Genomic DNA, 24,944 nt, shown 5'->3' on the forward strand with positions numbered 1-24,944 from the left:
GAAACTTTCTGAGAATTTAAATTAAGAGGTTTTATTTCAATTTTTTCTGAGTTTTAACAATATACAGAAACTAACAGGATCCAAACAGTGAGTTGAAATCCTGCCTATTAAGAAATCCTGGCTTTGGTATATATGCAGCTGTATTAGGGTATAATTAGAGCATATTTTGAAAATGACAGAACACAAAAATTTTACACCCTCAGAAGCATCAACAAACCTCAAAGAAGATCTGCCTTGCTGAAAGGAGAAACAATTTATTTTCAACAGGAGAAGCCTCCCGGTCATGCACTAAACACTTATTGTACACCTACTGTGTGCCAGGGATGTCAGCCAGGCAGGGTCATCTCTCCCCAGAGGAGCTCCTAGGCCCATGCCCGACACCCTTAAAGTTAACTTGTGGTGGTCCGTTAACCCCGCGCCACCCCGTCCTCCTCCTGAGACCCCACCTTTGCGATCTCTCGCCGACTCCTGGTCGTCGGCGTCACCCTTTGCCACAGGCAGCCCGTTCCCGCTCTCTCTGTCCTGCTTCTCGGCTGCACGTTCTCGTCCCCACTGGCGTCAGCGGTCTGTGTTCTGATGGCTCCCCAGTTTCCATCCTGAGAGCAGAACTCCTCAGACTCAAGCTCTGCGTTGGTATGTGCGTGATGAGACGTGGGTCTCAACCTTATGCATCAGACTCCAGAGTCCAAGACCTGAGGCTTTAGGGAAAAACTCCATGCTGCTCAATCTAGATTTTAGAGGTGATTGAGCTGTTGAGTTTCAATGTCCTGACAGCTGTAAAAGGGAAGAGAAATGAGTCATTAATAGGCAATAGTCATAGGTTCATCTTAGTACCAGGCAAAGTCAAACTGGTGTGTGGGTTCGGTGCCAAGAGACGGGCCAGCCGCCCGGCTCCTAGAATGTTCCCCCCACGTCCTTGCAGAAAACTGGTTATGGGGCAGGGGGTGAAATGTCCAATGTCAGGGACCAGAACTGTATTTTTTAATTAGAGACTTATTAGTGTAAGTTATCCCTCAAAATGTTCACTCATCAGAGTCTTTACCCAAAGAAAGTTCTGCACGAAGGTGGTGAGAAGTAGGAAAGGACTGGGCACCAGAGCAGGGTGCAGAGGAGGCCAGGGCCCTGCGGGGGGAGGGACGGGAAGGAGAGCCCAGGAGAACAGCGTCACTGGACCGTGGTGTGCAGGTCTGGCCCGGGAGCCAAACAGAGCCCGCCCAGACCTGACCGTGGCTGAAAGGGCGGGGCTCGCTCCACGGAGGGCTGAACCGAGAGAAGAGAGACCAGTGTGAACAAAGCCGGAGAGGAAGGAAACCCTTCTTCTCCCATCCCGGGACGGAGGGGAAGGGGGCGAGCTTGGCGGCGGCGGCGGACAGTGCTCCGGTTTAGCTCCAGCTTGTGTCATCCCAGGAATGTTGCTCACCAAAGCCACATGTAGTCAGGTGGTTTTGGACTTTCCTCTGCCCTTTGTGGTTATGAATTATACAGACTTTTAGTGCTTAACTACAAACAGAGGATTTTGCAGGTGGGGGAGAGGAGTTATGAAAAAGAAAAATGCTGAAATACAAGTCACTGGGGTAATAAGTTCTCTTGGATGTGGGTGGAAAGTTCCTGACTTAGAGCCGAGGGCTTACCGTGTATGTTGAACAGCTCAGCATACCTGGAGGGGCCGGGGATTAGTCCCAGAACAAGGCATAGATGTTTTTGACATGTGAATTGTTTACAAGCTAAAAACATAGTGGGGGGAAAAAAAAGGCCTGGCCCTGTCACTGGCTTTCGGTTTAGTTAAATGAAGTAGGTCCCCTAAGAATGGTGTCCGGGCATCGGCCCCACTCGGAGGGGCAGGAGCAGCCGCCGCCCAGGTGCTGTGGGAGATGCCGGAGGTGACCCGAGCTGGGCCAGGGTGGCGCCTGTGACGGCTGCACAGCTGGGCATTCTGTCCTTGGTGGTGGGTCCAATTACATTTATCTTCGCTGTGCAAATGTCACAAAGTGATCCTGATCCTGTTTCCATCTTTGTCGGCCTAAATGTATGGAATTTAAAATATACCTGGACCTAAAATTAATTACCACCCTAACTACTACTGCTGATTTTTAATCTCTGTGAGACTCCTCTCAACAGACGTGTGTGTGTGTGTGTGTATGTGTGTGTGTGTGTGAGTGAGTGAGAGAGAGAGAGAGAGAGAGAGAGAGAGAGAGAGAAAGAGAATAGGAATGTTTTTTAAATGCATGTCCTTAATATAATAAATTATAACGGTACAAGAGAAAGAAATACAGGATTTTGGAGCTTTGGGGGGGTCACTATTTTCTCTGTTGTTCCGTTGGCTTGGTTGGGGGGCTTTTGTTTGTTTTCCGGGGGTTTGCTTTCTAGCACATCAGGTGGGACCACAGTTTTCATCAATCCTATAACATGTGCCGACTCAGAAAATGTAATTTTCTCCCTAACCTGTCACCCTGAAGTTGCGATCACTCCCTGTAATTCACTGGGCTTCTACGCTTGGTTCCCTGGACATTTTCCCAAGCTTGTTCAACCATTAGCCTTCTGGACTTCTGGGTTTAAGTACTGTCAGATCAAATTTAAATCATGTGTTGAGGCTTGGTGGGTCCATCATTGTCCTCAATTTAAGAAGCATTATAGAGGTCACGACATCGCTCCCAAGAAGGCAGCACTAATCCCTCCCTGTGTAAAGGGGACGCCGGAGTGTGCAGCACACGGAAGGCCGCGGCCCCTGCCGCCCGGAGCCGCGAGAGCCCGCCATGCTCTCCCTTCCTCCCCGCTCACTGTGTACTTCCAGGGACGCAGAGTGCAAAACCAGATGTAAACTATTTTTCAAATACTCCTCTGACTTAGCATTAAATTTCCCTTAGACCAGATGCCAGTGTTTAAATAACATCCTGAAGGATCCAAAGAGAAGGAATTACTCATCGTGTTTCATTCATATAAAATCTGAAATAAAGGGGAGAGAAGTACAAAGAAACCAAAGCACCTTGAATATGCCTGGCCAGACTCTAATAATGCAACAGGAATATTGCCTCACTTATGAAAGCTCAGAAGCGAAGGGCTCTTTTTCTTTAATTATCAATTGAACATCCCATTATTTATTAGCGCTCTTCAGTAAAAACAAAGGCAGACCGTTCCAATTTCTCTAGCAAAGCGGTTTGGTTGTATTTTCAGGAGATTATGCAACACTTGCTTTCAAGTGGCTCTGTGCTTTAATCACTTCCATTTACTTGTTTTATTGATTTATACCTTGCTCTCTGCAATTAGCGCTTTGATGGCCTGCGTCAATTAAGACACACAGCAAGTAACCAACCCCCTCATTTTGGATCAGGTGATTTTTGGTGGCGCTCCCCAGTCATCACAAAAGCTTCCCCAGGCGCACATGCCGGCGAGTCCTGAACTGCACCCGGGGCCGGTCACTGGCAGACGGTCCGCACGTTGCTGACCGTTGGTCTGTAGGTTTCTCGTAAGGTAGCGGTTTTGTGGAAAGGCCCCCGTGCAGTATAACGTGGAGGCCCGTCAGAGGTTCGCCAGCAGTGGAGGAGAGGCACTGAGGTTAAGCAGCACGAATTCGTAGCTGACCCCGTCAGCGCTGTGTGTGCGTGTGTTTTATTATTGTTTACCTTCCCCTGCAGCAAAAGGCAGCAGGTAGTGGGGAGAACCTAGAGCTGGGGTCTGGCCCGGAGGACCCAGCAGTGTAAGACGTTAGTGTAGAAAGCCTAGGTTAGCTCAGCAAGACAGTTCGTGAGGGAGCTGACCCACTAATTTGGAAGTGGGGAGGCTCCGAGTGACGAGAGTCGCAGTGCGGATCACGGCGAGGAGGCGGCAAGGCTGTCGGGGGTGTGGGGCGGCTAAGGGGTTGGGGCAGATGTCAGTGATGGATGAGCCAGTCCAGTCGGCAGGGTGTGGCCATTTACACAGTGGCCATGGTTACGTCTCTGGCCGATCGGTGGGGTTAGCTCGCCAGGTACAAAGTCACGGCCCTTGGCAGAGAACCTCAGCCCTGGTCAGATAATCCACTCGAAATAACTGGTTGGAACTCGTACTGGTTTCAACAATAAGAATCTTTCGGTTTATGTAACTGAGAAATGGTTGGCTTCAAGGGAGGCATAATCCAGTTACTCAAATTATGTGACCAAAAGCCAGTTGTTCTGTATCCCTGTTTTAGCTCCATTTCCTTGTCGCTGGCTCCATTCCCTGCATTGTCCCCTCGTGGTTCCAAGAGGACTGCCAGCCCTTCCGGGGCCTGTGCTTCCAGGCTTAGGTCAGCAGAAAAGAGAAAGTTTCTCTCCACAGAGGCTCCTGCAGAAGCCCTGGGCTCCTGTTTCATTGGCCCTGAGCGCTTAATGCCAGCAGGGACCGTGAGCAGTAAGTAGTAGTCCGGGGAGCCGGGGAGGCAGGTGCTCCATATGAGCGGGTCAGCGAAGCAAATCTCAGCCGGGGCCCCGAGGCCCCTGCATCCTGGGTCCAGGGAAACGCCTGGCTGTCTCCAGCTGCTGGGCTGAGGCTACCGCGTCTCAGCAGCTTGTTAGGGCTGCGCTTGCAAATATAGCAAAGACCAGGCGACACAGAGGCGTGGGGAGGAACAGCGGCTGTAGTGCGGAACGGAGTCGTTTAAAGTGAGGTGGCATTATGGGCTGAGTGTTCGTGCATCCCTAAAATTCATATGTCGAAGCCCTAAGTCCCAATGCGATGGTATTTGGAGATTTGGGGTGATGAGGTCACGGGGTAGAGCCCTCACAATGGGATTAGTGCCCTTCGTAGGAGGAGACCTTGCACCGTCTCCGCCACGTGAGGACACAGCAAAAAGCTGGCAATCTGCAAGCCAGGAAGAGAGCGCTCACTTGCACCCGACCCTGCGGCCACCCTGACCTTGGACTTCCAGCCTCTGGAGCTGTGAGCGATAGATGTCTGTGTCTCAGCCGCCCGGCCCGTGTACTTTGCTGTAGCAGCTCACGCTGACTGAGACAGGTGGGAGCCAAGAAGCCAGAGGCGTCACCATATGAATTTGTGAGGACACTGAGCCCCGACAGTGTGAGCAGGAAGACTACGAGAGGAAGACTATACTGGAAGCTTTGATACTATCTTGGACTCCGCCCTCTCCGTCAGTCGCAGTTTATAAGCATTTCACCGCCGAGTTGGGTTGTTTCCACCTCTAAAATGTCACGTCGCTTCTGTTCATCTCCATCCTCCCTTCTGTCATCTTTGAATCCTGAACACCTCGTGTTTGAATGAAATGGTCTCTTTCTAGCTGGTCTCCCTATATCTCATCTCTGAATTTTCTTCCTTAAATACCACTATCATCATGTTTTCTTCTGCTTGAAAAAAACAACTGGATCCCACTCGCTGCCAAACCTTTACAGTTCTCTGTAGCCTGGATTAATTGACAGTCCGATGTGATCTCAGCATTTCCCAGCCAGGCTCTCAGCCGAGCAGGCTCTCAGCTTTCTTACCACCCTCCTTTTTATCTTGGCTCCTGTCTTTTTTCCTTCACCTGGAAGGAAAATTTCTGCCCATCCAACTGCTCTTCACCTTTGGGAGCACAGCTCAACGCGTACCTTCTCCCTCAGACCTTCCCAGACAATTCCATGCCAGAAAGATCTTTTTATTCCCCCAAATTTCCATTATGCTGATACTCAGTCCCCCCATAGCTGGATGTATGATGTTTATAGGCTAATTTTGTTCTCAACAAGATCATAGACTCCTTGACGGCAGGGTCTAATTCTTCCTCTGTGTTCCCCACAGAGCATAGACTAGTGCTGGTAAGCTGGTAGGGGTTCATCATCGACTAGAAGAGGTAAATAGGGAAACGCGGATACGAAACGCTTGTGTCCGGTCCTGTGTGTGCTGCGGGCTGGGTGTCCGTGTGGCTGCTTCGCCAGTCCCAGCAGTTCCCCGCCTGACCACCCTTCTCGCTCTCCCCTCCCGTCCCCGCCTGACCACCCTTCTCGCTCTCCCCTCCCGTTGGCTTGGAGTAGTTCAAATTAAGAAGTCGAGGTTGCTGCTGACACGGTAGCTGAAAAGGTCTGTATGCCTAAGACTAGCCGCCCTTTGACACCGTGCACCCTAATCCTGAGACGGTCACACTGGCCACCCCGTTTTCTGCCAGAATTCTTACATTGGCCACATATGATCCAGAAACGAAATTGAGCTAAATCATGGGTAGATTAAATTTAAGTCTCAGACAAATCGTCTCAAAGTTCCTATTGCATCAAACGTACATACTTACTTTGCCTTAAGAAACATTGAAAATATATGCTAACCTAATTTCACAATACAACAACCCTTATATTTTCAAGATTATTGGACATGACAAAGGTCAAAAAAGCCACTGTTTTAGTACAGGGACATGGGCTCACTTGAGTATTTAAAATCGTCCTAACGCCTAGAGGAAGCAAGATTAATTTTCTCAAAACTGGAAAAAAATGTGAGCATAATAGAAGATAAAATGGTATTCTTGTCTCAAAAATCTTGGACTTTCTGCGGCCAACATCAGTTTTAAATACATGTGCAAAGAGAGGGAATGAAATTGCTGACGAGCCCTAAGTTACCCGCTCGGGCACGGTAGCTACATAGAAAGATCCTTCTGACAGCGGCCTCTGATGGCCGGAAATCAAGCAAAATGCACCCTCGAGAATTCTGTCCGAATAAGAAAAGACACCTTTTCTGTTTGTTTTCACTTATAAATGAGGGGGTTGGAATTTTCACCATAATACGTTTTACCTTGTGGTCTAATAAATACGAATGACAGCAGTCATAATATCAGCGCACGACATTCTGATTTTCAGTAGTGAATTTTCTCTGTCACTGAAGCAAAGAAAAAAGCTGTCCCAATGAGGGTCCCAGAGCCCTCGGCCACCTTTTTTGTTGTTATTGTCTTTTTACTTTCTACTAGGAATTCTTTGCAGATATCATCCGAATACGTGTCTAGATTTCAATACCTTTTTAATATTAAAGAAATGTCTTCAATGAAATGAACAAAATCTTTCTGCTCTTTATTTGACCTGTGTTAGTTTGATGTGTTTTAAGAAAGATCTGGGCAATAGTTTTATTGAAGAAGGCACCAAGACCTTTCTGGAAAAGCACGCTAGTGAAAATAACGATGAAAAAAGGGTTAGACAGGGAACCTCTCGCTCCATCTAACGTAACCAACCTTTGCCCTCCCCACACAGTTTCTGAAGGTCGCGTCGATTCTGTGTAAGTTAAGAGCAAAGTACTTAGGTTTTCAAAAGATAATTTAACCATTTCTAACAGAAATTTTACTTTCCAGTATGTCCAAATGGACCAAGCCAAGTTAATATTTATATTGCCAGTTTATCCGACACATAAAAGTAGAGACCTTAGTCTCTCCTAAAAGACAGAAAGCGAAGAGCTCCCTGTCCCCCTTTCTCCATCCAACGTAGGCAGGTGTAGCTCTGGTTAAACGAGCCCAGAGTGGCATGTCACGTGCATCCTGCTTCACGCAAAGTCCAGCCTACTTAAGGTGACAAAAATACCTTTACGTTGGCAAAAATAATCCATGTAATATTTTCAGACTTCAAATAAATAATGATGTAACCTTACTTTTTAAGCAGCATTGATCTCTAATAAAACAGAACCTAACTACTTATCTACCCTCAGGGAACCCACAGTCCAATAGGAGAAGGCATATGTAAGTCAATAATTATAATACTGCGCAATAAAAAAACAGAGGCTCTGAGGTAAAGAGGACCTGGACGTGGGTCCTGGCTCAGCTACTCATTAGCTGTGTGAGTGTCAATAAGACGGGAACCTCATTAGGCCTATTTCTTCATATGTGAATAGCCATAAAAGTACCACACGGAATTGGCGGGAAGATTAAATGAGATGTGGTACATGCAGGGGGGGTGCGATGTGGCGCCTCATACGCCGAAAACACTGTGTGAGCCTCAGTCGATGATGAGCCTCATCACAGCAGTCGTAACTGTTAGATGCGCAGGATCCCAAGGCGTCTTAGAGGAGGGAGTAGTTACCTCGACCGGAAGGCTGAGGAAAGGGGGCCCGGAGAAGCCTGCCGCAGCCGGTCGGGAGGAGGGAAGGGCAGAGAAGGGGCGGGGAACAGCATGTGCAAGTCCCAGACAGGCATGGGATGGGGGGGGGGGGGTGCGAGTTATTACTGGGGCACAAGGTGTCCTGGAGATTTAGGCTAATATCAGATAAGAAGGTTCTTAGGTGATCTGTGTATAAAACGTCTTGATAGGGGGAAAAAAAATCTTTGAAGTTTTTTTACAATGCGGGTGTGGGAGGCAAGATCAGATCTGCATTTTTGAGAAATGGGCAGCAGCAGAGAGAAGCAGGGGAAGAAGAAAAACGTGGAGCAGGACAGCCCCACCACCGAGTTCCTCCCCCTGAAGTAGGAGTCGGGATGGATCAGCCTCCAGTGAGAAACCTTGAGTTTTCCCCTTGTCCTTAGAGTAAAGCGTGACCTTCAGAGCCCTAACCGCACAGTCTGCAGCCGTCTCACTCGTCCCTGCCGATCACATGACCCCCACCCACACCTGGCCTCTTGCGAGCCCCCCAGCATCCCACACGTTCACCTGTGTGCTCCTGCTCTCTCCTCCGCCGGAGAGTCCTCCTCCCTCTTACCCGTCGAGAAGACTTCCATTGTCCCACTTAGAAGGTATCAGTCTCTCTTGTTTCTTCCTTGGCCCATTATACTTCACTTATGTGTTTGTGTAGCTCCTTTTTAAACCATTTCACACTCACCCTTTGCTCGTCCACTCAGAGCCACGCAGAGTAATCGCCCTGCATACAGACCCCGACGTGGTCATTCACGACACCTAAATGCAGTCTCTTGATAACGTCACGTTCTCTCACTTTTAATTGAATGAAAGTTGCTTTTATCTCTGCTGTGTAAAGGTGAACAACTGGTGAATTTAGTCAGTTACTGTTCACAGTGGTGTTTGGGGGTTTTCTGCCCCGAGGTTGTGGGGTCTCTGTTCCCATTAGCTGGGAGGCAGGGGGGATTCGTGCACAAAACCCTCATTAGCGTTAATTGAACTGCCTAAGTCAACCCCAGGGCACCTGCAGAACAATGGCCGCCTTTGTCCTCCCGGCGTGCGGTGTGTATAGGATGCCATATCTGGCAAGAAACGCCTTCTCGAACACGAGGAGATAATTGGTACTTTGAGGGAAAGATTTAACTTATTTATAATTGTCAAGTTTAAATATGCAGAAAAGAAAGAGCAGTCATAGCTTGTCTCTTTTGAAAAATGTTCCCAAACGAGGTCAGAGAATTCTCTGACTAAATCAGATATTTTGAACAATATTTAGCTCAAGGTTAGACGTGGACACTTCTACTATCAGTTTGGCTTTACAATAAGAAACAACGTCTTTGTCAACAAACCAGTTCCATCTCAGACCCCCTTTATTTGTAGCGTCGCTGCTCACCATTCATGTGCCGTGTAGATGGTCCGTGTCACACGTGGTGACGATGACATGCGAGCCAGAGGGCGGGGTGGCGGTCTTATCTTCCTTGGCTGCTTGGCAGCGGCCGACGCCTAAGCACCCCCCGTCCCCTGGGAAGCCCCAGGCCGAGCTCCCCCTGCTCCCGACTTGCGTCCCACCTCTCTGGCCACCATGCCTGACCCTCCGCTCTCATGTCCCAAAGGTTGAGCCCTTCGTGTCTCTTTGCTCCTGGGACTCTCCTGTTCTCTCTGCCCCCTTCACAAGCTCTTCCGCTCCCGGGCCTTCGGCTTCCTCTTCAGGCCCGTGAGTCTCAGGTCCGCAGGCCAGGCTTTTCTCGTAAACGCCATGTCTGCCTTTCCTCACGAAGGACTCCCTGGCACCTGAACTAAGCAGGTGCAAACTGAAGCCGGGTCTCGTCTCCCAGCCACAGGCAGACCAGCCCTCTACCCCTCGCCCTGTCACTTTCCCTCTGGGCAGGGAGATGGCCGAAGGCAAAAATTCTCATTTAACGCATCTCTCACTTTAAATGTTTACCAGCCAGTCATCAGCTTCTGCTTTATGACCTCCCCATAACTGTCACCTTAGAACGAGAGCTTCTCACTCTCCTAGATCACCCTAGCCACCTCCCACTGTCCCCCAAATCCCAAGCTAACTCCTCCCTTGAGATTTCTTTGTAATATTTCTAGGTTAATCCTCCCTCCTCCCCCTCCCTGCCTCCCAGTCACGAGGGGGCACGGTGCAGGTTCAAATGTCGAGTTCCAGTCCTGGTTCTAGCAGTTACTGGGCGCCTGTCAGCTCATCTGTGAAAGAGGAATGAAACTCTCCATCGCCCAGATTTCACCTAGGGATCAACGAGAATCTTCCCAGTGTGTAGCTTCTTTATCTGTTCCCGAATGCAGCGTCTGGCATAGATCGGGTGTTCATAAGTGTTCATTTCTCTTTACTTTCTCTGTTTTCTACTACATTAAATCAAAACTTGTCAGCAGGACTTTTACTGCCCTCCATAATTTCAAGGTCCCACCTACCTATTCGACCATAGATTTATTTAGTCATTAACTTCTTAAGACAATATTTACTGTGTGCCGAGTGTTCGAACCTTCCTTCAGCGTTCAAAGAGGAAACGTCAAATGGACTTCAACACCCCCGGCAGCCTTACTGAGTATCAGTCGCACTCCATAAGTCTTCTTGGGTTTTTTATTAACAAAGTCAGTTAGGTCTCAAGAGTCCTTTTTCCCCCTTGGTTGGGATTTCTTTCGGTCCTCCTTTGACAGACACTACCTTTGCGGGAAGTCTTTAAAAAGGCTGATCCGCTGGCTCTCTGCAAGGAAGGACAGGTACTGTAAACGAAGGTGACAGTCACTCTGCCCCGCCCCCCAGTGTTTCCTCCACGCCATTCAGAGATGTATCTTACAAAGTAAAGTGGGCAAGTTGCTTCCTTCTGACACGCATAGACCGGGCCCTCCGAGCGTCCACTTTCTTCCACGTGTGCCTCCCAGACGTCCCCATTCAGCCTCCTCCTTCTCCGCCCCTGGCTTTGCTGCACGGATCGCAACCCTTGAAAGGAAGAGAGTGTTTACAGTATACATCAATCTAAGTGAAAGGAATATCAGGACCGATATTAGTAGCAAGAAAAACATTAGAAATAGCCGCCGAAAGTATATGTTCTGCTGAGAAAGAAGCCCGCATTTAATTTTAGGGAAAAGGGGACGCGTGAGTCATCGACTGTCGAGGCCCTGCAGATAAAGGCAGAGAGTGAGGAGCGCGGAGGAAGCACAGAGCAGGGGGCCGAGCGGGGGTGCAACAGGCTCCCCTCCTTCAGGGAAAATCTCTAAGGTCACTTTTGATCTCAGCAGCCGGGCAGGCCCTGGTGTTCGCCTCCGGTCTTCTCCGCTTTGAAGTTGGCCTACTTATTAATAGCCACCGTGATGACAGAATCTGCTCTTTGTATTTAGGGGAAGGTTTTGAGATTAGTTTACCTTAGACATTCTGAAGATCCTGTCATCTTAAGACAAAGACTGACCCAACGCCAACACTTGTCTGCTCCGGGGTTCTGAGTCATTCATTCACTCAGCAAACATTTATTGCGTTTCGGCCATATGCCCGGCAGTGGGCTGAAGACGCGGGCCGCAGCGGTCGGCAGACCGAACCCAGGCCCTCCCTGCCCGTGGCACCACAGTCTAGGGCGCGTCTCAAGCAACTTTCTGTAAAGGGCCAGAGAGCGGATATTTTAGGCTTTGCCAGGCCATAGGATCTCTGTCAGGACCTCTCAGCCATAGATAATACATAAACGAATGAGCATAGCTGTTTTTCAAAAAAAACTATATTTGCAAAAAGAGGCCATGGGCCAAATGTGATCTTCAGGCCAAAATATGCTGACCACTAGTCTAACAGATGCCACTCATAAATGCAAGTTATTATTTAGTATATTCTCTGTTTTTTCAGTTAGTACTGTTTGGGTTGTAAGCAACAGAAAATCCAGCCCAAACTGAGAAATCTAAGGACAGGGCTAACTTTTAAGTGCGGCTTGATAAAGGGCCCAGTTTTTTTCTCTCTAGTCCTCAGCTCTTTTTCCTCTGGGTTGTCTCTACTCAGCCCAGCTCTCATTCTGTGGTAGCATGATGGCTGTCACAACCCCAAAATGACATTGGGCGAAGTCCAGCGAGTGAGAGTCTCTGTCCCATGACTCTCCGTGACTCTGCTTGCCTAGACATGGATCGGTACCCAGGCCCCAGACAGTCACACCATGGGTGAATGTGATGTGAGGACTGGCTAGGCCTCGTCACATGCTCCAGCCCTTGGACCGTGGGTGGGACAGAGAGCCGGGGAGGGGTAGATTCCAGTTACTAGAAGACTCTTGGGTGGATGCTGGGGGTCAGACCTCCCAATCATCCACTGAGTGTATCTTGTGAATTCTAAATGAGTGTGTACGAAGACCACATTTGCTTATAGGAGCTCGATAATATGGTTTCAGCTTCTTCATCTCCATCAGGAGATAAAGAATACAGCTTATGTGTCAAATACTGTTCAGAGTTTTAGTATTTATTCACACACGTTTATTTCACACCGCAACCGCAGACTTGATACATTGACAGATCTGTGCACCCCATTGGTAAATTCTTGGCTTCGACCACCTCACCCATCTCCCCACTTTTCTATGTGTATTAGTCCTTAGGAGTGGACTTAACAGACCCATGCTTGCTTTTTGGCATCAGGCGTAGTTTGAACTACCCGAAGCTGGATCTAGAGCATCTAAACCTAATTAAAGTGCTGGGTTCCGATCATTCTCTTCCTCCTCAGGCCGCCATTTGCCCTCAGTGCCAGAAAACTGTCCTTCCTGAAAGCCTAACCCTTTCCAGAAACCAGTCCGCACTTCCCATCCACTTCAGAGGCGCCGGCTGCTCAGTCAGTCCGCCACCCCCTCTCCTGGGGGGCCCAGGCTCATCAAGCAGCGGGCTTCACCCCTGTGGAGGGGACACTGGTCCTGTGAGCCGCACCCTCAGTTTGAGGGGACACCAGTTGAAACGAGCCATAAGATAAAACCAAATTGGAGAAGAGGGGAAATTAATATTTAAAGGTTTTTAAGAAAATTACGGTCGCTGTTATATTTCCACTTTACATCTTAGAATCGAAGTACCCAAGGGGTGCCACACAGCACCTTCCCTAAAATGGATCGCTGTCGGCAGTTGCTGTAGCAACATGTAATACCTTAGCCCCGCTAAAACTGGGATGTTTTAGAAGGCAGTGCGTTTTTTCTCAGCTGCACTAGAATATTTTTTGCACCATCTTTTACTACTAGTACTTTCAGTCGTATTCCTCAAACCACGTTGGAATTCAGTATTAAATCTTTACGTTCTGTATACTCACTCCCCCAAGAAGCCCATGCAACACCTCTCTGCCGCACAGAGGCGCATCGCCCAGAAACGCCCTCCACGTTTCCGTCTGTGTGACATCCTACCGCTCCCAGCACCCGCCCTCCCTGTGTCCCGCCGCGCCCACCTCTCATCGGAAACCCAGTGTCTTTTCGATGCGCTCTGCTTGCCCCACACCCCAAACTGCGGTGCCCGCCCGTGTTCGCCCTCCTTCGCAGTATATACTGAACTCTAAGTTCCTGTTCCCCCCACCTCCCGCGTCTCCTACCCCCTGCAGCCAACGCACCAATCACCACCTCCCGCGTCTCCTACCCCCTGCAGCCAACGCACCAATCACCACCTCCCGCGTCTCCTACCCCCTGCAGCCAACCCACCAATCACCACCTCCCGCGTCTCCTACCCCCTGCAGCCAACCCACCAATCACCACCTCCCGCGTCTCCTACCCCCTGCAGCCAACGCACCAATCACCACCTCCCGCGTCTCCTACCCCCTGCAGCCAACGCACCAATCACCACCTCCCGCGTCTCCTACCCCCTGCAGCCAACCCACCAATCAAACTCGGTTTGCTTTACGGCTAACAAGGACACGGTTCTAAATAAATGGAAGTCTCCCTTCACCGTAATTGGTGGAAAGCTAGGCTGCTTGGAGAGGGAGTTTCGAGCTGAGCTCCTTCCTTTAAATCATTTAGCATGGAGTGACGATTCTTCACCTGTGAGCCAGAGTTGTTGATGAGGGTCTGAGAAAATCCATACCCATACCAAGCATTGTCAGTAGCCCGGATGCATACTATGACTCGGAAACAGGTACTACTGGTTTTCAAATATATGATTGTTTTAATTATAAAATTCATTTAAAATTGACTCTAAATTCATCAAAGCTTTATGTCATCATGTACTTAATCAGTGGATACTAAATAAATACAAAAAGAGGTTTAAATGGAGTCCTCTAATTATGAATATATACAATAATTTTCTAGAAAGACGTATAGTATTGCAAATAATTAGAAAGCAAAAGTCTAATGATAGAGGATTGGCTAAGTTAAATATATATAATTCATAATATATAACATATAGTGAAATATGTGTGTATAACCTCCATTATATGATGTAATAACTAACATTTACTAAGTGCCACTTGTAAAACTCTGCACGTGTTACATCATCTAATCTATACAACAGCCTTGAGAAACGACGATGCCCATTTTTCTGGTGAGGAGGCTGAGGCACAGAGCGGTTAACCTTCCTGGGGCACACAGTTAGGGGCACGACCCAGATTCAGCTCCAGATGTTCCTGCTCCAGACTCTGGGCTTTTAAACCCCCCACTTTACTCAAGGGAATTAAAAGGCAGGGTACAGTGCAGCCTGCCCTTTTGTGCAAGATGGCTCTCCGAGGCCCAGTTATGAGACGCCCCTCTGCTCTAAACGCTCAATAGTGATTGGCGAACATAAGAAGAGAAAAGTAAAAGGAAGTGTTTGGTATCAAAAACAGGGTGAACATCTGTGTGGCCTAGAAACAGAATGGAAGCCCAGAGTAGGGAGTGAGGCCGAAACCACGGGCATGGGGCTCTGAGTCCAACAGCGGTGGAGGCCGCTAGGAGGAAAGACCCCAGGGTCCCAGGGACCGAAGATGCACGTAGGGCTCTTAGACAGGTAAATCACAAGGGACTGGGTCACAGCTTGAAAGTAAAAGCTGGTATGGCCCCCTTCTTGAAAGGAGACTGAGGAAAGCTGTGGCTCACCCCGACCCGGGGCTGCGGCTCCTCTGAGGTTGGAAGGCAGTTGCTCCAGACACAGCCTCATCACTGGGGCCTGACAATCACCCCACAGCAGGGTCTCCAGTGTCCAGAGGTCCAGATGGAGGCAGTGGGAAAACCCCGTGGGACAAGAAAGAATAATTAAAAAAAAAAAAATGAGAAAGGCTCTATGTGAAAAAAAGCATCCAGGCATTTGGCAAGTGAATGGAAAGAGAGCTGACGTGTCTGCTGTTCCAGACGGGAGGGGACCCTCCGGAGTGACAGGAGGCGAGAGGCGCACCGAGGCCAGACTGCGGGCCCTCCTTGGCTCCATGACGCACTTTGATTTTGAGTGTAAAGGTTAAGCAAGTTCAGTGCAAAAAACAAAACCACCATACCAGTATTACAGTCGTCCAGGTGCCCGAAGGAGATACTCTGTATGGCCCCAGCGGCGGTGCAGAAAAGTAGAGAGAGATTTAGGAGATCACAGCAACAAAATTCTTACTTAGTTACCTTTTTCCTCTGCTTAACTGACCCCAAAAATGCTTGGTTGGATTTTGTAAAGTAATATTAGACACAGTCACATCCCTGAACTGCTTAACTCTTACCTTAAAATAAAATAATAAATGACTCTGCATGTTATTTTAAAAAGCATGTAAAAAACAAAACAAAACAAAACAAAACCCATAGCACTTTTCAGTGACAACTCAATAAATGGCCTTTTCTTTTCTCACCTCTTCGAAAGCAAGCTCAGTAGTGGGTACAGTGGAAACTTTTTCAGAGAACTAATTTAAAGATTGAAAGGACTCACGCAACGTCTCAGGAAAATTAATTTAAAATAATTAATACCAAAACATATCCCAGTGAAGAAACTGAATCAAGAAAAAAGAAAATCAGATGGGCATCCAGGCATAGAAAGAAAGTCACAGTCAGGAGAGAAAAAATAATTAATCTGGCTTCAGATTTGACCATAGCTAAATATAATGCCAAAAGACATTGGAAAAAAATGTCTCGAAAGTGGGATAGAAGCATTTTTATACCCAGCCAAATTGTCTTTCAACTGTACAAACAAGTGGGCAGACACTCTGAACAAGCAGCGTTACAAGAAACAGAGAAAACATGAGTCCTTTTTAAAAGGGCAGTAATTCAAAATTTTAGAGCCATTGTTGAATGATAGAGAGATACAGTCAATACAATAGCTGTGAACCCTCAATAAAGGTTGCCCTGAAGGTCAAATTTATAAAGCATGTGTTTTGCTTTACATTTGCCTTTCATTGAATCAGCTGACAGAGATAACTATCGGACTTAAGTCCAAGAAAAAAAGGTGGGAAGGATCAAATAGTGCATCAGTGCGAGAGAGCATTGTTCATTATTTCTATTTTTCTGTTTAAATGACAGATTATAACATGTCTCAAAAAAAAAAAAACTTTGCCAAAAAATATGAAAAATGCTGGAACATTTGCCATGAAATTTTAATAGGTAATGAAATGAACAATTTAGACATATTTCTTCCTTAATTCAGTTTAGTATAAGAAAAGTTGGTACAATTTAAAATTATTCCCAGTAATCCATAGACTTTTCTAACTGAACTCAGTTGCACATATTTTCATAGTATATCATCTTATTTCTAGATATGTCCACTGAATCATTTATGGGAAACATTGCAATTCAGCTTTAATGTTCCGTGAAGGTCACACAGGGCACTGCACGACAGATTTTTAAATTCTGTGCCATCACAGATTAGGATGAAGGGAAACAAAGAAATATAGCAATAGAAAGACACCGGGGCACACGCTCGCGTTCAGGCTCGCGCTCCAGCACCTCTTCATCCACTCGGGCGCAGCCTTCCGCCTTCCTCAATCGTGTCTGTGTTTAGCTTTTAGAGAGATGAGTGGGACGGGTCACCGACCTTTTCTTTACCAGCCTCGTGGCCATCAGTTGTTGAGCACGGGCCCGATTGCATCTGGAGGAGTTGGGGAGCCCACGAACCAGAGACGCCCACGACGACAAGGGCGCTCTGGTCTGCCTGTGGTGAGGAGACGTGGAGGCACGGAGGAGTAGATTCTCCATTCATATCCTCATTATCACGAGGATTGTGTCACGCGCCCAGTTTGGTACCTCGCCAGTTTGGGAAAGAAGCACCTTGGACTGACATTCTGCGAATGGTCCTCAAACCACAGTTCATTTTGATCATAGTCCACGTCCTGATGAAGGAAAGGATACAGGGTTAGCACAGCCTACATCGTGAGCGGAGAGGACAGGTGTTTTGCTTGTCCAGTACTGAAACTTTCGTTAACAAAGATCGTGAAGAAATAAAGTCTTGTTACAGGGACTGTATCTCCCAGACTCACAAGGACAGACTGAGTACCTTTTTCAGTTTGTAACTGTTTCCTCTTATTTTATTATCTGGTTTTCAATGCCATAACAAACGTACCTCTGTGATGAATAGATATTTTTCTGGGATTTGTTCAAAAGAATTATTTCTGTGGTAGAAAAAATATATATATAAGCTTTTGTTTTTTTTTTCACTTCAGATAACTTACATACGACAGGAATATGAAACAAAATTTAAAGGGTTGATGCCAGCATCCCTGAGACAAGAACTCGAAGACACTATTTCCTCCCTCAAGTCGCAGGTAATTACGAGAATTGAGGCATTTTCCAAGGGTTTAGATGATATGTATATCCTAGGAAAAAAAAACTTGCAAATAAGCTTTATTCTGAATTGATGCCAGAAATCAATGTGATGTCGCAGCATAACCTACTCCCCAGGATGAATTGGCTATTGTTTGAGGTTTTCTTTTCTCTTATTATTATTATTTTTTTTTTAGAATGTTTTTCTTACTAGAGTAAGGACTCATTGTCTCAATGAGATTTTCTTGAAAGCACCCTTGAAATTGAAAAGTTCGGTTATGGTTACTTTTATTCATTTACAGTCTGCATTCCAGGACAGCGTCTCCCTTGTATCCTTGGTTCCGGGCCCAGCATGCCATCACCGCACACGCTGCTGGTCCTTCACCGTGCGCAGGTGCAGGGCAAGTGCAGACGGTTACGTTAGAGACATTCTCGCCCTGGTGCATTTTATGTAGTAGTTAAAATCACAAGGTGCATTTTAAATGTCAGGCAGAATAATGACAAGGTCTTCAAACAATTAGGTTAACTATTTCTCACTGAAATGTATAGTTCTCGGTAGTTTATAAAATATAATATGAGAGATAAAATTGATAAAAATTCATATCCTTAAAGTTATTTAACAACTTCCAACATGTTTTCTCTATATGCTTTATAAAGTTCTATAAACATATGTACTTCTCTCTGTCTTATATATTGCTAGTCTAATGAGTTTTTAACTCTAACATGAGAAAGAGTTCACGTATTTCCATTTCTAATACACTTAGAAATTTAAAACATACCTTTTTTCCTACAACAATCGTGTTTCCTCCTTATTTCTAAGAATTCTCTTATGGCTGAGATTGATTAAAAACAATAGATCGCACCCAGAACAGCCAAAACCATCTTGAAAAGTAAGAGTAAATTTGGAGGACTCACACTTCCCAATTTCAAAACTTAATACAGAGCTATAATAATCAAAATAATGTGACACTGGCAAAAAAAAAAATAGACATACAGATCAATGGAATAGAATTGAAAGTCCAATAGCAAAAAAAAAAAAAAAACCCTTACATTTTTGGTCAACTGATTTTCAGCGCGGGTTCCAAGACAATTCAGTGAGAGAAGATAGATTGTGACCGTGATGACTGTAATCCACGTGCGAGTCATGCAGGTGGAGTCCTTCCCATGCCGTCCACACGTTAACTCAGACGAATCACAGACCTAAATATAAGAGCTAAAACCACAATGAAGCTCTTAGAAGAAAACATTACTTACACTTCTTCAAAACTCTTCAGAAATCTTCTTAGAAGAAGGCATCAATCTGTGTGCCTCGGGGCTCTGGGTAAGAGGTGTTTTTAGTTATGACGCCAAAAAAAAAGCAACAGAAGAAAGAAATAGGTGAACTGCGCATCATCAAAATTTAACACTTTGTACTTCAAAAGGCACCATTAAGAAACTCGAAAACGCAAACCATGGAATCAGAGAAAATATTTGCACATCATTTACCTAAGAAACTTTTTTTAGAAGGACACATTTTTTTCTGGAAAAGCTCCGTGAGGAAAAGAGAGGTCTTTGCCCTATGTGCCATGTGACAGTGCCTGTCACATAGTAGGTGCTCAATACGTTTATTTATGACTAAAAGAAATGGTATAGGGTGATGAGCCTCACGTTAGCTATTTATAGTGTAAGATGAAACCTGGTGTCAGCTCTGCAGGACCCGGCACCTTCAGAAGAATGTTTTTTATAAAGAAAGAAAGGACGGAAGAAATCCCAGATCCACCTGCAGGGCTTCTGTTATCATTTGTATCGTTTCACTGTAATAAAAGCCACTTCAGCCTCCTAAAACTGGATGTTGACCCAGAAAGAGAGCGCCGCCAGCTGCCCTCGCGCCTCGGCGCTGCGTGGAGGAGTCGCAGGCCACGTATTGGAGCACATTTAGTTTGAAAGTACAGGTGCCTGTGTTTTGTGAAAATTTTTGGAATTCCAATTGCAAAGCATGGTGGGAGAAGGGAAATTGTATCAGTGTAATCTTTGTATCTATCAAAATTGTCAGTTGTACAATGGGTCAGGTGAACAATTAGACAAAATTAAGACCACAACGGTATTACAGGCAGGCCGCGCCACGGGCACCGTTTGGCCGCCCATTTAAAAGACTGTGCTCTCCCTTAGACAAAATTAAGACCACAACGGTATTACAGGCAGGCAGCGCCACGGGGACCGTTTGGCCGCCCATTTAAAAGACTGTGCTCTCCTCTCCCGCAAGCGCAGTTTCTGTTCTGCCAGATGTACTCTCTTGCATAACTATGTTTCAGAATCAACCGTTGCCATGGTTTCAGTTCAGACCAAAAACGCAAGAGTAAACAACTCCGAAATGATCAAATACCACCAACTCGATTACATCCGGCCATGGCATATGTTACCCCAAACCGTTCCTATTTGGTTGTAGAAAAGGTGCTTTTGAATTTATATCTGATCTAGGTATTTTTAATAGTAATAGAATTATATTCTTCAAAATAATCAAACCACATTGTAAGGGTCCGCTTTAAGAGAATATGCTAAGCCACCTAATTTTGTCCGTCTCACAGGCCCCCAGGAGTGGGGACATGGGGTGGTATTTGCTATGAGCTCTGAACTAGCCAATTCCTATGGGTCATTTCATGTCATCCTCATAACCTTGGAAGTAGCTGCCATTGACCCTATTTCTCAGATGAGGCATCAAGAACTCAAGTAACTTTCCTAGAGCCATAAAGGCCAAGCCAGGACCAAGTTGAACCCAAATCGGCCTGACTCCAGACGAAGCCGGGCCCTTTCCACTGCAAAACACCATCTCTCCAACTCTAAGGAATCCCCAGGATGGTCTGAGGTTTCTGGAAAGCAGTCATTTTCTTTCCACTCACTCATCCGTTCATTAAGCAGCCAGTGAATACCAGCTCCACGCCCAGCCCTGAGGAAGAAACCGGGGGTTCATAGATGAGTGAACATCACCCCCGCCCCCAAAGAGCTTTCAGGTTTGGGGGAGAGATGTGAAAACAGATGCTCACGAGGCCTGTGAGACGTGCTGACGGTGGAGTAGAGGGGGGGGCCACCGACCTTGCCTAGGGTCAGGGTCGGAGACAGCCAGCAGCTGGGGCGGAGGCGAAGAATGCAGTGGACGAGGTGACATTTGAAGTGGATAGTGGAGGATGGATGGGAGACAGTTAGCCAGCCATTCCAGAAAGAGAAATGTCCTGTGCCAAAGACACGGGGTAGAAGGTGTGATGGTGGGAGGGCGTGAGAGAGGAAGCCGCGAAGAGAGGCTGGGGAGCAGTTCGAACTTGATTCTCTAGTCTCTGATGGGCTTTCAATAGGGATGTGGTGCTATCAGATGTAAAAAACAAAAACAAAAACGGAAAAACCCCACCCCCACACCATTGACATTCTGCAAATCCTCTGAGTTTTCTCTAAGGAATCATCTGAATTTAAATAAAGTCCTACTATCAGTTTTCATGTTATTTCCATTTTAGCTACGTTCATCTCTTCTCATACAAGGTGTCTTTTCTAGGTTAACTTCCTGCAAAAGAGAGCATCTGTGCTTCAAGAAGAGCTGACCACGTACCAAAGCAGAAGGTACAGCCCTTGATCAGAATGCCTCCTGGTCAGTTTGTATTGTTTTACACCTGTGAGTCTCCTGGTTTAATGTTAGTCTTGATTAAAATTCTTAAATATAACATCAATTTTTAAAGGCTTATTTTTAACAAAAAGCCTGTCTTTGAGAAGTCTCCCACCTCTCCTACTCACAGTGCTTTAGTCAGTATGATCAGAATGAGATGAGAGAATCCACAGGCACCTGGCAAGTCCAGGCCACACCTGCATAGTCACGACAAGATGTTGTCTTGAAGCCCAGTTGCAGGATTAAGGAGACAGAGTGTCTTCCTTTTAAGATAGTGAAATGATGCAATTCTTAATATGGTAGCCCACATCTTCAAAGTCATGTATCCCCTGGAGGTTTGGAGCGGTTACAGATGTTCTCCAGAACAAAACAGATTAACAGCTCAGTGATACCGCCACGTTCGCCACGACTTCTGTGCCCCCAACGTGTACTTCTCGGGGATACGTGGGACCTTTTCACCAAAGGTTCCCGGAGACATCACCGACACAGGTGATATTTACCTGCCCCGATTCAGTCGAATAGCCTTCCTTTTAGTGTAAAAGTCCAAACCACTTATTTGGCATTTAATTAAAAGTGAAGACCCTGCAAATCATTCACTTTTCAAGAGTCTGTTGCTTGCCGTAGATAGGATTTGACCCCTTATAGGCATAAGTGATGAAATTCCGATATCAAACGTTCTTTTTAACCTCTCACCAGCTCCTCTTGAATTAGAACATATTTTATGACCGACATGACACCCAGAGAAAGTCGTAACTGAGATTTTTGACTTTCAGGTAACTGCATGAGGACGCACCTGGATAATGCCAGGGAGTGCAATGGAGTCGCCTGCCTGGGCAGCACTGTGGACTTCCAGCGGGTTTGAAGATTTGGAGAGTGGAAAGTAAACTGTGAGATCAATGGCATTTTTTTTAATACTTAAGTGTAATTAAGATCATAAAAACATTCATCACTCATACACTAATGGGGTGGTTTTATTTGTGTCTGCCTAAGTTATTTTTTTAACATTCCTTTATTTCTGATTTCCATATTTATGTGCATATGAGTGTATACTGAGAATTCCGTTTATTGGGAAAAGAAGTGATTTCTTACAACATGCCCGGTTAATGCTTTCGCATAGAATTTTACCAGTTGCATATGATCAAAATCACGTTTGTAGTATCATATCAGAATTTTTTAAATGTTTACATTGTTTCTGTGTTCATATTCGTATTTTATTAAAGTATTATTTTGTATTTGTCAATTTTTTTATTTTTTCTTGCACCTCGTTTGCTAAAATAAATATGACATATGCATGGTATTTTTCCCTAGAAAGTACTGACAGTCTCAAATTATACTATAGGGAAAAATATCTTATGTCATGTCAAAGATCAAATTCATACCTAGTGCATTTATGTAGAATAAAAATCACTGGGTCGCCTGATACCAGTCCAAGTACTTGTCATGTTGGTCTCTAATGTGATCCTGGGACTCCCGAGGCAGAAAGGTGTCAGAATTTCATGTGGCAGCTATGGTTTCATTGTTACGCTCTTGATCTCTCTTTGTACGATTGTTGTTTTAATCATAACGTCAACCGACACTTCTTTAAAAAGCCTGAAAACCTAGGGGCGCGTTGGGAGGATACTGAACGCGCTGGCAGGTGGTGGCATGGTAGCTTCGGCTGGTCCCGTTTTCCTCCTTGAGAAAACCCGGTGTCTGCCCTCCTGTGTGGAGGTGTCAGTCAGCACCCAGATGCCGGCAAGCAGTGAGTTGCTGGCCGGTTAACCCTCACTGGCCCCGGAACTTCTGAATTGCAGTGGATGGACGCGCGATATTTTTTTTGACTGCATTGTTGTGCGTGCTCGGGGCCCTCTGAGACACTAAAACTCTGGACCGTGGGCGGGGTTGAAATCATCTGGTTTACAGTAAAAAGGACAGGGCCAAACATTTATTTACACTTCTTCAAAATTATTTTCTCTTTCCCACGCCCAACTCTGTCATTCGCTGCCCAAGGATTAATCGTCCCCTGTTTGCACTGTAACTGAGACGTGGAGATGATAAGGAAGTGAGTTTTCACAGCCACTTCCAAAGCCAGGGCCAGGACCGGCCTGAACCCTGCCCTGGGCTGGCTCGCAGTCGGGGAGCCTCATGCTCTCCCACTAGATCATCTCTGCCCGGTCACCACTCTGCCTGGCCATGTTCACCCTGACACCTCCTCCAGGAGTACAAGTCTCCGTCTTTTGAAAGATCGGGTTTTTCTTGCATCTATAATAAATTATAGTCCCAGCTTAAAGAATAATCAGGAAAAAAAACAAGATTGTAGCAGAAGCTATTAAAATCCACCTAACGGATGAGGACAATTGGTACTCGGTCTATGATTTAGTACTCGGGAAGGAAAGATTAAGGCCACATGATTAATTTTAAGTAGTTCTCTACAGACCATGAAAAACGGGTTGAAGCTCAACAGATTTCATTAGGAAGGTTATTAGCTGCTTGAAGTGAAAATACTTTGTGGATTGTATCGTATGCTGGAATTAGAACTCCCACTCAAGAGTATTTGTTTTCCGTGAGTCAATGTCAGTAGGTGTTTTGGAAAGTTGCCTGCTATTCTTTCTTTGCCTTATTTCAAGGGTTATGAAATTACAAATACCGGTGAACCTTTGACATTACCCAGATCCTGTTTCTTTTCAGAAGCGTGTCATGTTCGCCTGGGAGTAAACGGACTGAAACTTTAGGTCAGTTTGATTGTATGTGATAGGAATACGTGGCCGACACTACTGTTTTTGTGAACGTTCTCGGATAAAGGAAGAGAGAAAAAAATTGCTCTCGGTATGTTTAAGATTTTTTACTGAATTAAGCAGAGTACAGAAATGGCTACTGAGAGAACAAGCAAGTGCTCAGGAAATAAATCATGAACATCGTGCCTTATGACAAAATCATCTAAGGTTTCATCCTTCCTTTTATCTGGAGGAAGATCAGTTGTTCATCACAGCACCTAATTTAGTTTCACTTCGAGTTATTGTTACTGGTGGTGGCTCCCGAGTCATCCACCTGTAATTGTCAACAGGTAGTTGTGATAAAGCGTCAGGAGGAAGCTGAGCAGAAGGAAAACTGGGATTGCAGGGTTCTCGGTGTGTGTCATTATCCAGTTATGGGGTCGGGCAGAGAAGGGTTAACGTGGAAGTTAGCCGTCAGTCATCTGCCTATGTCGTGGTTTTGTTTGAGTCCACCATCTCTGCGTCACCGAGCAGTGAGCCATTTCAAGGGGCTGACCCTTGATTTTGCAGCCTCCCCACTCAACAATCAACTCCTCAAAGGGTAGCTCTTCAGGGCACAATGGAGAAAAAAGGAGGACTAGGAGAGCGGGAGCAGAGAATGGGTGGACTTGCTTCATAGTTTGTATAAAAGAATTGACTGTGACTCAAAGGAAATAGCTCAGATTCAGACATGACTCTGTCATGTCACATATTAACAGCGATCGTCTCAGAAACGGACATATGCTTATAGTGGTGAGCAACCTCGTTAAAGGAATCTGCAGAGAAAGTGCAGAAGGAGGAAACTGTGAGTTTGAATTAACAATTAACGGCTCTCTTATTGAAGTAACATCACCATCCACAGAAGGCCTTGGCGTTTCGGCTTTCTTTCTAAGAGTAGAAAGGAAAGGTAAAACATCAAAAATGA

General features: G+C 46.1%; 1 protein-coding gene across 1 annotated transcript in view; it reads left to right on the forward strand.

Moving 5' to 3' along the window:
- Positions 1-22,707, forward strand: part of LOC118603773 (centrosomal protein of 112 kDa-like) — a 124,511-nt gene extending 101,804 nt beyond the window's left edge. Inside the window, exons 5-7 of the mRNA XM_036221980.1 lie at positions 17,560-17,661; positions 21,180-21,244; positions 22,061-22,707. Coding sequence (XP_036077873.1) covers positions 17,560-17,661; positions 21,180-21,244; positions 22,061-22,064 — 171 coding nt within the window. The 3' untranslated portion in view covers positions 22,065-22,707. The remainder of the gene's footprint in view (positions 1-17,559; positions 17,662-21,179; positions 21,245-22,060) is intronic.
- Positions 22,708-24,944: the final 2,237 nt, after the last annotated feature.

This window comes from Rousettus aegyptiacus, unplaced genomic scaffold, assembly GCF_014176215.1.
Source record: "Rousettus aegyptiacus isolate mRouAeg1 unplaced genomic scaffold, mRouAeg1.p scaffold_m13_p_6, whole genome shotgun sequence".
In the NCBI taxonomy this organism is placed as follows: Eukaryota; Metazoa; Chordata; class Mammalia; order Chiroptera; family Pteropodidae; genus Rousettus; species Rousettus aegyptiacus.